Source organism: Anoplopoma fimbria, chromosome 19, assembly GCF_027596085.1.
Source record: "Anoplopoma fimbria isolate UVic2021 breed Golden Eagle Sablefish chromosome 19, Afim_UVic_2022, whole genome shotgun sequence".
Taxonomy (NCBI): Eukaryota; Metazoa; Chordata; class Actinopteri; order Perciformes; family Anoplopomatidae; genus Anoplopoma; species Anoplopoma fimbria.
This window is the reverse complement of record NC_072467.1, coordinates 20,264,777-20,280,009: the sequence shown is the minus strand read 5'-3', so window position 1 is coordinate 20,280,009 and position 15,233 is coordinate 20,264,777. Positions and strand designations below refer to the sequence as shown.

General features: G+C 39.8%; 2 protein-coding genes across 3 annotated transcripts; both read left to right on the top strand.

Annotated features, from left to right (window-relative positions):
• Positions 1-519: 519 nt before the first annotated feature.
• Positions 520-4,697, top strand: LOC129108436 (YY1-associated factor 2-like). Its single transcript, XM_054620245.1, has 4 exons — positions 520-596; positions 944-1,069; positions 3,529-3,681; positions 3,810-4,697. The coding sequence occupies exons 1-4, from the start codon at positions 571-573 to the stop codon at positions 4,048-4,050; spliced, it is 546 nt and encodes a 181-aa protein (XP_054476220.1). The 5' UTR covers positions 520-570; the 3' UTR covers positions 4,051-4,697.
• Positions 4,698-5,884: 1,187 nt separating this feature from the next.
• LOC129108259 (glucoside xylosyltransferase 1-like) lies at positions 5,885-14,811 on the top strand. 2 transcript variants are annotated; one of them, XM_054619983.1, is made up of 8 exons: positions 5,885-6,171; positions 6,489-6,581; positions 7,383-7,566; positions 7,900-8,031; positions 8,130-8,381; positions 9,548-9,671; positions 10,602-10,774; positions 14,111-14,811. In XM_054619983.1, the coding sequence occupies exons 1-8, from the start codon at positions 5,972-5,974 to the stop codon at positions 14,270-14,272; spliced, it is 1,320 nt and encodes a 439-aa protein (XP_054475958.1). In that variant the 5' UTR covers positions 5,885-5,971; the 3' UTR covers positions 14,273-14,811. The 2 variants fall into 2 exon arrangements, with proteins under 2 accessions (XP_054475958.1, XP_054475959.1); XM_054619984.1 differs by lacking the exon at positions 6,489-6,581.
• The last annotated feature ends 422 nt before the right edge of the window (positions 14,812-15,233 follow it).

Here is a 15,233-nt window from a genome sequence, read left to right as displayed (position 1 = left end):
TCATAGGTTCATTTTAAGTTTATGTTATGTTAATGTCAATTTATTGCATTTCAGATTCATATACAGTACCAGTCAAAAGTTTGGACACACCTTCTCATTCAACTACTGTGAAGAATCTAAAATATAAAACATATTCTGGTTTGTTGAGCATTTGTTTGTTTACCACATAATATAATACCACATATGTTCCTTCATAGTTTGGATGTCTTCAATATTAATCTACAATGTAGAAAAAAATAAAAACAAAGAAAAACCATTAAATGAGAAGGTGTGTCCAAACTTTTGACTGGTACTGTCCATCTTTGTCCATCTGACTCCCCCCATTCCTCATTGAACGCTCTCTAGGTGCGCACTCCTCTCTCCTATGATGTAAAACCTTTCATCAACGCTGTGTCACATTCACTGCCTCTTCTATGTGTTGTGATTACATCAAAGGTGATTGGGTGAACCCGTGTCACGTGATCGCCCTCGACAGGAGTTTCCACGACAGCTGAGTAGCAGCTAAATGCGTGTTTTTGTTTTTTTTCTTTCCACATTGATCCTTTTTTATTTAACTCGAAGTTTCGTCAAATGGGTGACAAGAAGAGCCCCACAAGGTACGTTTGAATGGAGACTTTATCGGGCTGTTTGAGAACAGAAAGCTCGGTCAATGGATGGAGCTTTTTCTTTTTTTCTTTTTCTTCTTTTTTTTTTTTTTACTGAAGTGTTCATGGCGGCTGGCTGCTGGTTTAATAAAGGGGGCAAGCTGAACTGAAATCTCCCATTTCCTCTATGACACACTTCTGAGCAGATAAGAACTTTAGAGTCGTGTCTTTCCTGTTCCGGTATTCGTTACCAAACAGAAAGGGTTTTTTTTTTTTCTTTCTTTGAAATCATTGCGCTCATTGCTCATATGGCGTTATCACAAGTGTTTTTTTTTTTTTTGTTTTGTTTTTGTCTGAAGGCCAAAGCGGCAGTCGAAGCCCTCCGCCGACGATGGCTGCTGGGACTGTAGCGTCTGCACCTTCAGGAACACCGCGGAGGCGTTCAAGTGCATGATGTGTGATGTCAGGAAGGGAACGTCAACCCGGTGAGAAATGAACTGCAGCTTTTATTTAAAAAGTGCACTCAGTTGCAGGTTTATGAGGGGGAATGTTAAGAGATATATCCATTACAACAGCTTTGCAATTAATCTTTTATGATTAATCTTTTATCTGCATTGAAGGGTTTGATTTTTAGTTTTTTTTTTGGTGTAAAGGGTTTCACTAGTGTGTGATTTAATTGTATGGACAATTGAGAGTGTAGTGGTGGTCGTCAGGGCCATAGTATACAGTACACTACTTTAATTGCACGTTTTAAAAAGAAAGTACCCTCAGTTGCAGGGGGGAATGAGGGGAATGTTAAGAGATCTATCCATTACAACAGCTTTGCAATTAATCTTTTATGATTAATCTTTTATGATTAATCTTTTATCTGCATTGAAGGGTTTGATTTTTAGCTTTTGCAATTAATCTTTTATAATTAATTAATTTTATCTGCATTGAAGGGTTTGATTTTTAGTTTTTTTGGTGTAAAGGGTTTCACTAGTGTGTGATTTAATTGTATGGACAATTGAGAGTGTAGTGGTGGTCGTCAGGGCCATAGTATACAGTAGCATTGGGGTCATTTCCTTATTATTTTAAATGGGAGTTTAGCTAATTTGATAAACTTTAAGGGAAACAAAAATGAAATGAAAATATTTTAAAAAAACTTAATGTGGTATTCACACACTCAGTATTACACAATACAATAAACCTCATTTAAATCCATAGCCTCCACATTGACCGTAGAGTTCATTGAACACACATGTATAAAACTCAAATCCTAGCATGAGAACATTCAGAAAGGTAGGGGCTATTGCAAGGCTATTGTATTAGACTACAGTCATTTTAGTCTAATGAATTTACAACTGAGTGTATGTTTGAGTACTTCCACTACAGATGTAACTGAGAGTAACTCTACGTATTTGCTAGAGGGAGAGAATTCATAGAGTACTTCATATCGGGTATCATAATAAAAATGCTCTGTGTGACTACATTACAGATTATATCAAGAAAGGTGTAAAAACAAAAAGAAAAAAGAGGAAAAGGGTAACTCACAGCCAGAGGGTTGGCAAAGAGTAAGGTCAGTGAAGGCATATCCTGGGTAGAATTTAACAAAATACCTCTATTGACTAATATCTGGGCAGTCTAACTTCACAGTGGTGTTATCACGAAATATCTTGCGCTGTCCCGATCCCTTTTTGCTTTCTATGTATCGCAGACAGTCTGCCACTATTTAATTAGCATATAAATAGAGAGCACCAATGGGGGCAAAGGCCTCACTTGCCAAAAATAGAGGGGAGTCTGTCTGAACCTTTTCACCAATGCTCTTAAAACAAAAGGAGAAAGTGACCTGGAAAACTTGAAATTAGAAAACTTGGAAAGTTAAAAGGATGAAAGTAGAAATTGATTGCTGCAGAGATGATGTGTTTGTAGGCCAACCACGGAAGTTAGCATTACACTGGTTCCCTTGACAAAAACACAGTGGGATTATTCCATTGGATTGTGTATTATGCAGAATAAAAATTCAGTGGGAAACACAAGTTTATGATACTCCTGATTTTTTTTGAAGCATGAGTTCAATCAGCAAAAGTTAAAAGCTAACGTTAAGCTATAAGCAAACTACACCATGTTCTCATTAGCATGAATACACACAACCAGGGACTTGTCTACTTGATGAATGCAACTGCATTTTTAAAACAAGTAAAAGCTTCAAAATGAACAAGAGGTGTATTCACTGACATATTTTATATCGTCAAAACAAAACGTTTCAATCTCTTTAACTTATGTTAGTGAAAAACCCATTGACTTCAGTATCAAGGATCCAGAAGTGAAAAAATGCTGACTCATAACCGGGACATAGGACTCATTCCTGCAGCACTCTGTTGAAACTGCTTCAGTGGCGGGATGCCATATGTTGGGCTTCCCATGAAGATGGTAACAATTGTGTTGCACCAGTTTACAGTTTGGTTGCACACCCAAAACAATACAGTGCAATGTTGCCAGGACTATGCCATGCATGCAATAAATCAAAGAAAAGCAGTTAAGTTTCTTAAACCAGTCATATTGTTAAGGCTATTGTTTAATACAGTCGGGCGTGGGAAAAAATGTAGAGGACATTTTTTCATGTGCCTAAATACCTTTCAGAATAATAGTTCAAAAAGGATTGGTTCATACATTTTCAAGTAGGTTTTAATACAGTAGTCAGGTTCACATGTGGACATTGAGACAGATTTGTTAACTAATCATTTCTCCTTTCCAAAGAAATGTTACTTTCACTATGAAATTACCTCTTTTATGTTACTACACCTCTACTTCTGCCATCAAGGAAACATAATGTAACGTTTGACATCCAGGTCAAATTGAATAGTTACACAGTACAGCAGTGCAAACCACATGCTCACCCTACTTATGTGTCCCGTGATATGAAGGTAACTATAAGGCCACTGGCTGTTTTTGTCTCTTTCAGAAAACCACGGCCTGTTTCTCAGCTGGTTGCACAGCAAGCAAATCAGCAGTTTGCACCACCCAATCTCCCCAAAAAGGAGAAGAAAGAAAAATCTGAGAAAGACAAGAGCGATAAAGAATCAACACTGAAAAAGAAAAGCCATAAAAAGATGAGGTAAATGATTCATGTTTTCCAAGGAAATCGCTCATCGTATTAAGTGGTCTTTGGTCTTCTTGCCGCTCAACATATCATTATCGCAAGCAGATTCTAAAGCTGTTTGTTTCTGTCTGTCTCCTCACCAGGCCCAGGTTAAAAAACATAGACAGGAGCAGCGCCCAGCATCTAGAGGTCACAGTTGGAGACTTGACAGTAATAATCACAGACTTTAAGGAGAAAGCCAAACCCACGTCCACTCCAACAAGTGCCGCCTCCGCAGACCAACACAGTCAAAGTGGCTCAAGCTCTGATAACACTGAACGAGGGGTCTCCAGATGCTCTTCACCCCACGGGGAAGGCTCGCCGGTTAACGGAGAGACTCACTAACCTTTACACTCCCCAGTCGGCACAACCCATTCTTCTGCACTCTCTACAGCCTCAACCAGAGAATAAACTTGCATTAATAATACTATCAATGCCAATGGGATAGCATTCACCTCTATTGGGGCTGTATTTTGTTTTCACTGCCTTCCCATGATGATGAAGAATTCAGGAGTCAGGGCGTATGCTGTGTGCTCAACTCAAAGAACTGTTGGAACAAGAACGATCATGATGAACTGAAAAAAAAAGGAACTGTAGCATTAAACCCTGGATTTCTGCCACGTGTTGTGGCTACTTGTGTTTTAACACTTTAGTGTTACGTCAGCATCAACACTGGGTCGGTCGTTGCTGCACAGAATACTTGATGCATTATGAAAGAGAATGAGGAAGTCATCTCAGAATTGTAGTTTATCCTTGAATTTTGTTATCGTTATTTGCACTTAATGGCATTCTATGTTCATGATAACATTTTTTTAGCATTATGTCCACTTTTCCATTATCAGTAAATCATAACACTGTTGATTACTGGCTTTCTATAGCCCTCATTTTATGCCATTGGATGCAATAATTTTTTTCTTTTTTTTCTACCGTCTAACATTTGAGTAAAAATATTGAATAATTATTCTAAGTATGCTTCTCATTCACTTGGTAGAGTTAAGCATGATTTAATCTATAGAATGGTTTATATTGTAAAATAATGTTAAATAAAATAAGTTGTAGATACTTGGATATGTTTTTGTTTAAAGTGTTTCATTATAAACAGGAACAGTTAATAAGACACAGACTTCACCAGAAGATAACTTTGTCCTCAATGATTTGCTTTAGCATGTTCCTCACCCTGGCTGTAGTTGTGTCTTGAAGAAAAAGTCCCTGAAAAGAAATTATGGAAAGTAACTACATTTACCCCCTTGATGTACTTGAGTATTTACAGCTTTAAAATACTACTACACAGCATTTTAGAGATACTTATTTTTTTTTGTACATTTTACTCCACTACAACCAATTACCTTGCATAAGATTTACAAGCAAAATATGTAAGCATTATTAAATAGGTAAAAATGTAACTATCAAACAACATTCAACCTCTGATTATACATGAGTAGGTACTCTAGCACTACTTTTACTTTTGATTCTTTGAGTATAGCTTGTTGATGTTACTTCTGTACTTTTACCCAGTGAGGGTCTGGTTGCTGTAGTTACTGTTCACACCACTTCCATGTGCCAAGAAGATGGGGATTTTGGGCTGAGTCACTTTCTCCACCATTAACCCTTTCATGCATAGAGGTCACTACAGTGGACAGCTATTCAAATGTTGTTTTCTTGTGTATATGGGGGCGGCTGTGGCGTAGAGGAGAGCAAGGTAGTTCTCCAATCAGAGGGTCGGTGGTTCGATACCCGGCTTCGGCAGTCGATGTGTCCTTGGGCAAGACACTTAACCCCAAGTTGCTCCCGAAGGCTTGCCATCGGTGTGGACTGGATGTTGCATGAATGTTAGTTAGAGTCTGATGGTGGCACCTTGCATGGTAGCCTGTCATCAGTGTGTGAATGGGTGAATGATATGTAATATACTACTGATTGTAAGTCGCTTTGGATAAAAGCGTCTGCTAAATGACTGTAATGTAATGTAATGTATATATATGCATGGGTTTTGATGGCATAGTTGCACATCAGCCACTACAGTGAGTGCTATTATAGTATGCCATCAATATACACACAAGAAAACAACATTTGAACAGCTGTCCACTGTAGTGACCTCTATGCATGAAATGGTTAACCATCATGTTTGATCCTGTGTGACACCAAACACACGTGTGTAACACATGTGGGTGGGGCTGAGAAACTGTAAACAGCAAGAGTCTGTGCTCTTGTGTTTGGCTTCTGACTTCTCATTTCTTGAGATGGATTTGCATACAACTTGAAACGCAAGATGCAATGCTTTCACCAGGCATTCCTCCTGTGCATGGTCTTCACCTTCTGCTCACTGCTGTACATGTTCAATCAGCTGGCTTCCACCTTGGAGGGCAGAGACGACTGGGACCGGAAGGAACGAGGGGAACCCGGCAGGCTGAGTCATGACAGCGGGCACCTCCTCAGGAAACACCCAGGACTGGCAGGCCTTCGGGAGAGGTAGTTAGCTCCGGATGGCTAGCTCATCCAATGTCACCCTGTCGTTCATTTCTGTGCACATTTGTAACTCAGCTAGTGGTTAGCTTTATCTGCATTTGTACGACAGCTGCTATAAAGTTAAGGTTAGACCACAATAATACAGTTTAAGCCTTAATTGACCTGCTGAAGCTATTTGTATCTGCACAATGCTAATGCTATCTTGCCTAACCTTAACTCTAGGAGGTAGCTCAGGGCAGATTTAATCCCTAAATGTTTGATGTCTAAGAGATTAATTCAACGTTGAGGATCCAAAAAAGATCATGTTTTTATTCTGTCAGGTGTAAAAAACTCTCAGTTTCTTACTGGAGTCCATATTGGAGACTGCCTGCTGATGTGTGTGGAGTGAACTGCTTATTGGAATCATCTATTGGGTATGACTGATTTTGTGCATCTCTATTAATATATATATATATATACCAATGTTCTTTACAATCAGTAGACTTCAACCTCTCCCCTACTCCATAGATTGACAGCTCAAAGTGAAGGGCTACTGCTGCACTTGCAGTGTACTGCCCTTGAGACTGAAGTCATAAACACAAGCAGGTATCAGAAACACACATACTGACAGCACTTTGAGCTGTTAGAGTAAAGCCACCTCATGATCCTGAGTACATAAAGGCAGTGCTAATGTGGGGAAATAACACTTCATTACATTTTAACCTGAAATCTGGATGTTGCAATCATAATTACACATTCACACACTCGCACCACTAAACACACCAGTATCTCATTAACATACTTCTGTCTTGCTAAAGTTTAACCCATGCTTGCATCATCAGATGTAAATGTGGGGGAATACTAGAGCCTTGTACAAAGTTATTATTATTGCGTATTTATGTAGGCCTGCCATACCAACATGTTTACAGAGATATTATTTAGAAATTGGCAGAGTGTTCTCTGAAATGACAAGTTACATTCATGATTTCTAAACTTAAAAGTAGGAGTTTATAGGGGTGCTTGGAGGCAGCACAAAGCATGAGATATGGTCCTGTTCTACCTTTTTATTAAAACCACTGACAGTTCCAACCCTACAGGGCAGAGCACCAGTCAGCTGAGCCTGCTGATATCTTCATCATTATGTTCTCTCTTGCAAATGTCAGTGTATCCATGCTGTTGTATGAATAAGAACTGAGGTTTATTAATGCTTTATTTTACTTTGTCTTTGCTCTTAGAGAGAGGTCAGGCTCTGAAGTCAAGGAGCATGGTGATGGGAGAAGTCACCTGGCTGTGGTGGCCTGTGGCGCCAGGCTAGAGGAGACTCTTGCTATGTTGAAGTCTGCTGTTCTCCTCAGCAAAAAGCCTCTGCACTTTTACATCTTCGCTGAGGATGATCTACATGACCCCTTCAGAAATGCTGTAAGTTTCTCCCTCTACAACACCAGAACTTGCATGAACTTGTGTATTCATTTTCAGGTCTTACATGGTTCCTTAAAGCAATAGCACAGTTATGACTATCTCTTATGCCATTGTCTGAGAATCACAATAAGAAGGCCTTATTGCAACCATTGCACAAATTGTGCAAGCAAACTCAAGGCATGTTTGAGAAACAGTCTGTCATTGTACATGCATGAATGTCTTCACAGTAAAGTATTCTTTTTACACAGGTGTTGTCACTTTCTGGCAAGTTAAAATCTTACATGTGGATATTAATGATGTAAAAAAAAATGTTTGTGCTATCTTTTCTTAAAGCTGGACTCCTGGCCCAGGACAGTTCAGACCAAGTTTAACTACACCATCTACCCCATCACGTTTCCCAAGGAGAATGCAAAAGAGTGGAAGAAGCTCTTCAAACCTTGTGCCTCCCAGAGGCTCTTCCTGCCAGTAGGTCCAGAGTCATCCTTCCTTCGTGCTTATAACTTGTAACAATAACACATTATGCAAACATTTGCTCATGAGTTTTTTGATATTCTGTTTTCCAGCTGATCCTGAAGGAGGTGGATTCCTTGCTCTATGTGGACACAGATATCATTTTTCTGCAGCCAGTAGAGGACATCTGGGCCCTTCTTTCTCGGTTCAATTCAAGCCACTTAGCTGCCATGGCTCCGGAGCACGAAGAGCCACGCATCGGCTGGTACAACCGTTTTGCCCGCCACCCTTACTATGGCAAGACAGGCGTCAACTCAGGGGTCATGCTCATGAACATGACGCGCCTCAGAAAGAAATCTTTTAAGGTAATGTGCAGAAGGATTTTGTTTGTGTGTGTGTAGTTTTTTGCAGCACGTTAACTACTGTCACCTGTTGCTCTGTGCTGTTGCAAATGTATTATACCGGTGTATCTCCTGCTTGAAGTGGAAAACATAAGTGCTTACACTCCCCTTATTCACATGATGGCGTGTGTCGGCTGGTACCAGCAATCATTTTAACATCACAAATTTCTACCGTTTGGAGATCCCCAACAACCCCAAGAAAATTTGAAGCTGTTTGACTTAAAACTATGCAAATTCACATCATTCTTATAACCTATAGTACATTACATTTACATTACATTACAGTCATTTAGCAGACGCTTTTATCCAAAGCGACTTACAATCAGTAGTATATTACATATCATTCACCCATTCACACACTGATGACAGGCTACCATGCAAGGTGCCACCATCAGACTCTAACTAACATTCATGCAACATCCAGTCCACACCGATGGCAAGCCTTCGGGAGCAACTTGGGGTTAAGTGTCTTGCCCAAGGACACATCGACTGCCGAAGCCGGGTATCGAACCACCGACCCTCTGATTGGAGAACTACCTTGCTCTCCACTACGCCACAGCCTCCCCTATAGTACCACCCAAAACACCTAAAGAGAAATCGTGGTATAGTTAAATAATAATTTTATTATTTACACATAGCACCATTGTTCTCTCCCTAAGCATCCTTCTATGCACGTGTGAAACATCTTAATGTAAATTGTAAAATGTCCAGGTCCACAAGTATGTTTATGAGAAAAGTATGGCTCAGTGTTGATACAAACACTACTACACATTTAACTATGGTGGATATTTGTATTCTCATCTATGGAGTTATATGATATATTAAACAACATTTTTACATTCAGTTTGTCATTGAAACATCTTGAGATGTGTGAAATGTAGACATTGAAAAATAGCTGAGAATGCTGAAGGAGGCTTCAGGAGTAGCTGTAACACCAAGATTGACCAGCTGAGGTCACTCTTGTTATACCTTTCATAAACCGCCCCAATGAGCATACTCGCTCGACAACTGTTTCTTTGAGTTTATGTGAAGTGTTGACTAAGTGATTAATTTGGCAGAATTGCAGGTTTTTGATTTCCTGAAGCAAATTGTTATGAATGTTCTCTTGATTGCTGTATTTTTCCTTCTAGAATGACATGACAACAGTTGCACTGAAGTGGGAGGAAATTCTTATGCCACTTCTCCAGAAGTATAAACTAAATATCACCTGGGGTGACCAGGACCTTCTTAATATCATCTTTCACCATAACCCAGGTTTGTGCAATCACATACAACATTATCTTTTGTCATAAATCTTAAATTCCATTAACTTAAAGGTATGAAATTGTCTTGAATATGATTTTAAAGGTCATAAAATGAATGCTTTAGGTGTTAACTGAAAATAATCAAGATGGTCGTAGGAATTTTTTTTTTTGCTCTGGGGGTGTGTTACACATGTGTACAATAGAACTTACTGCCTTACGGCCACTTCCAGGTATTGCAACATCTGTGTCTCCGGTCCATGGATATTTACATCTATGTGCGTTTCTTTTTTCAGCCTTATTTCGGATGATAATTTCCTATTGTTGATTATCTTTGAGTATATCTTCAGTAGGGGAATTTTAATATTGCAGAACCTTAAACCAGACATGGATGGAGAATACAATGTTTAATATGTGGTTGAAGCCAGAGAGGAACCCATATGAAGACCGATGCTACCTTTGTACAAAGACGATAAAAGTAGGGACATTAGGAATGAAAGCGTTGGAATAGCTTTAATGAAATGTGAAAAAGTTACCAACAGATGTTGGCGATCTCTCAATATTGTTAGGCGGTGGTCTGAGCTTCAGTACCACAGCAGCCAGCTACTAGTTCAACTAGCTCATTACCTGGAAGAAAGCATCCTCTCGACAGTGGTTAAGTCTATATCATATATATTACTATTGTATTGTTCAGGCATATCAATGAATTCAGGTACCTAATATGACTTGAGGACTTATTTGCATTCATACAAATTTTTCTTCATCCTTCTGCCAGTATGACTGCAAAAGTCTTGCAGAAACTAGTATGTAGAAAGACGTTGGTTGTTTTGGACATTTACAATGTAGTAAACAAATATTTTAGGCTTTGTAACTGGTCCCTATTAAATAAACCCTCTTATTTGCAATATTTATCTAACCAGTCATGTCTCTTGTTGTTCTACAGAAAGCCTATATGTGTTTCCCTGCCAGTGGAACTACCGTCCAGACCACTGCATCTATGGCAGCAACTGTCAACAAGCTGATCAAGAAGGTGTCTTCATTCTCCATGGTAACAGGGGAGTTTACCATGATGACAAGCAGCCTGCGTTTCGAGCTGTCTACGACGCCATCCGAAAGGTAGAGACAGCCTCTCTAACGATACCTCTGGGGTTTTCCTGAGTCCCTACAGTCAAATAAAAAGACTCAAGGGTTCTTACTTGTTCACAATCAACATATGTCTTGCAAAAAAATCCATAATTGTATGAAGTAGATTTAGTCTTCCAAAAGTTTTTATTAAGAGCATTCCAGACACAGCTAACTGGGTAACTTAATCTAAAATTTATATCACAGCATTTTTAGTGCTTTTTGTGGTGACTGTATTATATCACAATATTACAAAATTAAAACGGATACTCAACTCAAAACATGATCCTACCAGTTTTCACTCTATTGGCAATGTGAAGGAACAAAACTTAAGAAAGACAAAAATATAAAAAAAAACTGTTGTTTTTATTGGCTCCAAATATAAGAATGAAAATTAGGTATTAATCTGCACGTATTTTTGAAGGAGTAGCGTGCCCCATAATGTAATTGTAATGTGATTAATTCCTAGTCACAGCCATGCTGTTGTTTTGAGTTGTGAGTTTTCCACCTCTTTTCCACTGCAAAAATGAGAAAAACATTACACTTAAAATAATTTACATCTTTGAGGAAACCAAATCATTACATAACTTTTCATTTAAACCCATTTCAATAAAAAGTTTGAAAATAGGCAGCGTGGACACTGTTGGACCACAACTGTACAAAAGACACATGGACGGTGAGCAGTGCGGCTCGGCTGCGGGCGTCTCATCTGGAGATTTTGGCCTGTGTGGCTGGTTTTTATCAGCAAAAATAGACCAAATTATCTGATAACGGCTGGCATCAATGCTGTCTGTCTGGACATCACACCCGCACGAGCCGCAACAGTTTAGCAACTGCAGCCACGCGGCTTAGGCGGGTTTTGTGGCAGCCTTTACCTGCTAAAATACACATACACATTATAAACTGCGTGGCAGTGATGTAGTTCATCAGGTGTTGTATCTCCCTCGTCCTTGTGTTTACGTTTGTGTCCATCACGGTAAAGAGGATATTGCAAAATCAATGTTGTGGCTGAACATGATACTGGTCACTGTGATGAAAGCAGTATACCGCCCACTCTTAAGGGAGGAGCAACCATTTTTATGCGTTCTCTCTGGTCCCTCTGTTTCTTTAGAGCGCAGCTGTGTAGCTACACCAGACTTTTTGGTGAGCCATTTTCATGTCATTACATTATCAATAGGCACTCCAGGCCATTGCTTTTCTCTCATAATAGCTTCCGTCCACCAGTGCTTAATCAATAGCCTGTTATACATTTCCATCATCCTGTCTTTGCTCTCCCAAAACAGACAAATCAGCCCCGCCCTGCTTGGGCCACTGGAATGGTTGTTTTAGGTGTTGTCAGATTAAAGGCTAAAAGAAGATGAAGTGAAGAAACATAACAGCAAGTGAAATTGTGTTGCACGCTGAAAGCTTTTGGACATCAATAGAAGTCCATGGCACAGAGGGATAAGCTATATCAAATTTGGGAAACACAGAGAATGCTTGTTAGATGGAGCAGTTCATTGTTGTTTTGGTCTTTTAATCGGATTTGTTGACAATAATCTCCACCCTCATCCTCTAATATCCTCCTCTTGGGTTTTTGCATAGGCCTGATTTTACTTGGAACAGCTGGTGAAGCCTGGCTGCATCTTTACGCCTTCTGTAAACTCTTTAACATTTCCGTCTTTAAGTTGGTATGACGTCCCTAAAGAGCACTGCCAGTGCGTTGCTGGCACTTAAAAATAAAGACGGAACTTGGATTTAAAAAGTATGACGACATCTGGCAAATTTCCTTTGCGTTATGTACGCGTTTCAGCTTTCATAGTTAAAAGTCCACTACACATCCGTCATCGATGAGGGAGCGAGTCAGCCGGAGAGCCGCTCGCCTTTCGATCTGCTCTTGTTGATTTCAGCACACCGGTCAACATGCAGGCAGCAATCGGGGGAGTAAGGGAAGCCTCATTAGCTGGTCTCCATCCATTACCGCCAAGGGGCCCGGCCTGGCCACTATCAGCGCGGGCAATGTTCTCAGCCATTAAGTAAACGAGCGGGCTTCATTATGGGGCACTCGGCCCTCATGCTTCCATCAGTCTCTCCGACAGCACAAACACGCATGCAGCATCCAAGACAGTAAATACCGGACTTCACCTGATTTTAGTAGACCGAGGAGTGCTGTGGTTTGTCATTAGTGATCATAATACGTGTCCTGTATAGAGTAAATAAAGGTACAAGGCCTTGTAGTACAATTAGCTTATTAGAAAAGAGCTTTGTCTAGCTGAAGAGCATTTCATCCTTTGTTGTTTATAAGCTATATTTTGTTGAATCTTTTTATCCATGCTTCTTGTTCCTGTTGCTCCAGCTCCTCAGGCCCCCCTCCCACTTTGTTCCCACTCAGTCCTTTGAGGACAGCATCCTAAAGCCTGGAGCAGGCAATTCTGGAGGAAACTCTCATTTCCATCCCACCAAGAGCTCCTTAGTCAGCCCGGCTCACTCAGCCAGCAGAGGAGCTTGCAATAAAGAGAGCTACCATTACGCAGCCAAGCCCACAGAAGAGTTGTAAAATTTTTAGTGCTGATGCTGGTTTGAGACATCATGATGGCTGTGTGGACAAAGCACCCGCAGCATCCACATAAAAATCGATAGGCGGCTGTTAATGGTGCTTTATTGCCTGTTGCAGTATATGAAAGATAATAAAGAAAGTGTGCTTTGACTTACCTAATGCTCGGCCAAACTATAGTAAAATGAGATGCTGTAAAAAAAAAAGTGAATTCTTCTTATTTACTAGAGCAGTAAAACAATGGCGTACCTCGATTAAAAAGACAAAAGTTTCATACTGTACGTATCAAAAGCCTTAGCTGCTTATATTAACTGGCTTATAGGCTGGAAGTTTTATCTTTGCTGTTCACTTGGTGACACAAAAGCATCCAATAATGAAGCATATCTGGAATGCTGCAGCTGTAGCTCTCACCATTGCTGTTACGCCTAACTGAGCCCATTCTTGTATAGTTGTAGGAACCGATATTCATCATCCAAACACTCTCTGAATTGACAGTTATGAATCAAAGGCGGCATTTTGTTGTCTTGAAGTGACAGTGATAAATGTGGCACTTAATTCTTGTCATTTGAATGCAGTTCTTATTGTCCCATTATGGCTGCCACATCAGGCAACAGGTATACAATTAAAACACAACTCTGCTTGATTTAAGAACATGTTTTGAGTCTTTCTCGAGTAATGTCAGGAGCAGGAGAGGAGCTAGGATCAAAGACGCATAACTGTAGATGTTCAAAGCTGTGATTAAATCTGTATTCTGAAATCAGAAATATAATACGTGCTCACTTTTCTCTTCATCACAGTACCCATTCGGTGAGAACATGGAGACCTCACTGCTTCAGCCGCTGGAAGCATCGCTACAGACCACCACAAATACCTACTGTGGAAGAAGCAGTCACCTGTTTACGAAGAAGTTAAAACAGAGCATCATGTCTGTTCAACAAGATGTCACACAGAGAAGATGATCAGGACAGCACGGATATCGTTGGTATCATGATGAGTGTCTAGTCTCTCTGGGAGTAGAGTCTTGGATGTTTGACAATCCTGTGGTAGAGTCACAAGTCAGTCTCAACCGCACACTGAAGACAATCTCTAAAGACAATATCTAAAAAAAAAAACCTACATAGCAGAGCCAATCCAAAGTCTTTAGGGTGGCTCCTCATGTTGGGACGGTTGATTGTCCGTAATACCTGCTTCGTAGAAGAAATCCATCCACAGAACTGTTGTCACAACAGTTGGGGCCTGTGCTAATGAGCAGGATTTGGGGTTAGGGATTTTGGGTTAACTGCAGGGCTGCTACGGAGCGGGTAATGTTCACAATAAGAGATTAACTTGTTTAGAAGCACCGCCTAATGACCAATCAAAGCCTTGTGCATGGATTGTGAGATAATATTACACAAATACGAAGAAATTGAAGTCATAATCCAGGTTGAAAGCAACACATTATTAACCGCCAAATTCAGAAAAAGACAGCTGGCAAAAAAAAAAAAAAAAAAAAGGTTTATAACAGCCTCATCTAGAACATGATAGATCTGACTACATGTGTGTATTCCATTTAATTAATTTGTTGCTTAGATGTATTCTTATAGCATGGATTAGAATATTTTAGCCTCATTCTTTCTGCTGCATACCCGGCGGTTTGAAACGGACTTCAAAGCAAAACAAAATAAATAAATAAATGGATAATAATTCAAAGACATAAGAAGACTTTCATATCTTATAAGTAGGACTCTACTGAATAAATCAAAGCATCATTCATGTTGACAATCAAATTGGATAAACATTAGAATACTCTTGTATTAGGCCTATGAGTATTAAACTATTTGTAGAATCCGATTACAGTGGTGCCTAGGATTGTTTCAGACTTGTGTTTTTCCAATAGCTCCAGAGCATTGTAAAGTCCAAACTCACCATTTATTGAACAAA

Excerpts from the sequence above, each read along its gene's own strand:
- LOC129108436 (XM_054620245.1), top strand. The coding sequence starts at position 571 with ATGGGTGACAAGAAGAGCCCCACAAG. Across the intron at positions 1,070-3,528 it reads AGGAAGGGAACGTCAACCCG|AAAACCACGGCCTGTTTCTC; the intron begins GTGAGAAATGAA and ends TGTCTCTTTCAG. Across the intron at positions 3,682-3,809 it reads AAAAGCCATAAAAAGATGAG|GCCCAGGTTAAAAAACATAG; the intron begins GTAAATGATTCA and ends TCTCCTCACCAG.
- LOC129108259 (XM_054619983.1), top strand. The coding sequence starts at position 5,972 with ATGCAATGCTTTCACCAGGCATTCCTCCTGTGCATGGTCTTCACCTTC. Across the intron at positions 6,582-7,382 it reads TTATTGGAATCATCTATTGG|AGAGAGGTCAGGCTCTGAAG; the intron begins GTATGACTGATT and ends CTTTGCTCTTAG. Across the intron at positions 8,382-9,547 it reads TCAGAAAGAAATCTTTTAAG|AATGACATGACAACAGTTGC; the intron begins GTAATGTGCAGA and ends TTTTCCTTCTAG.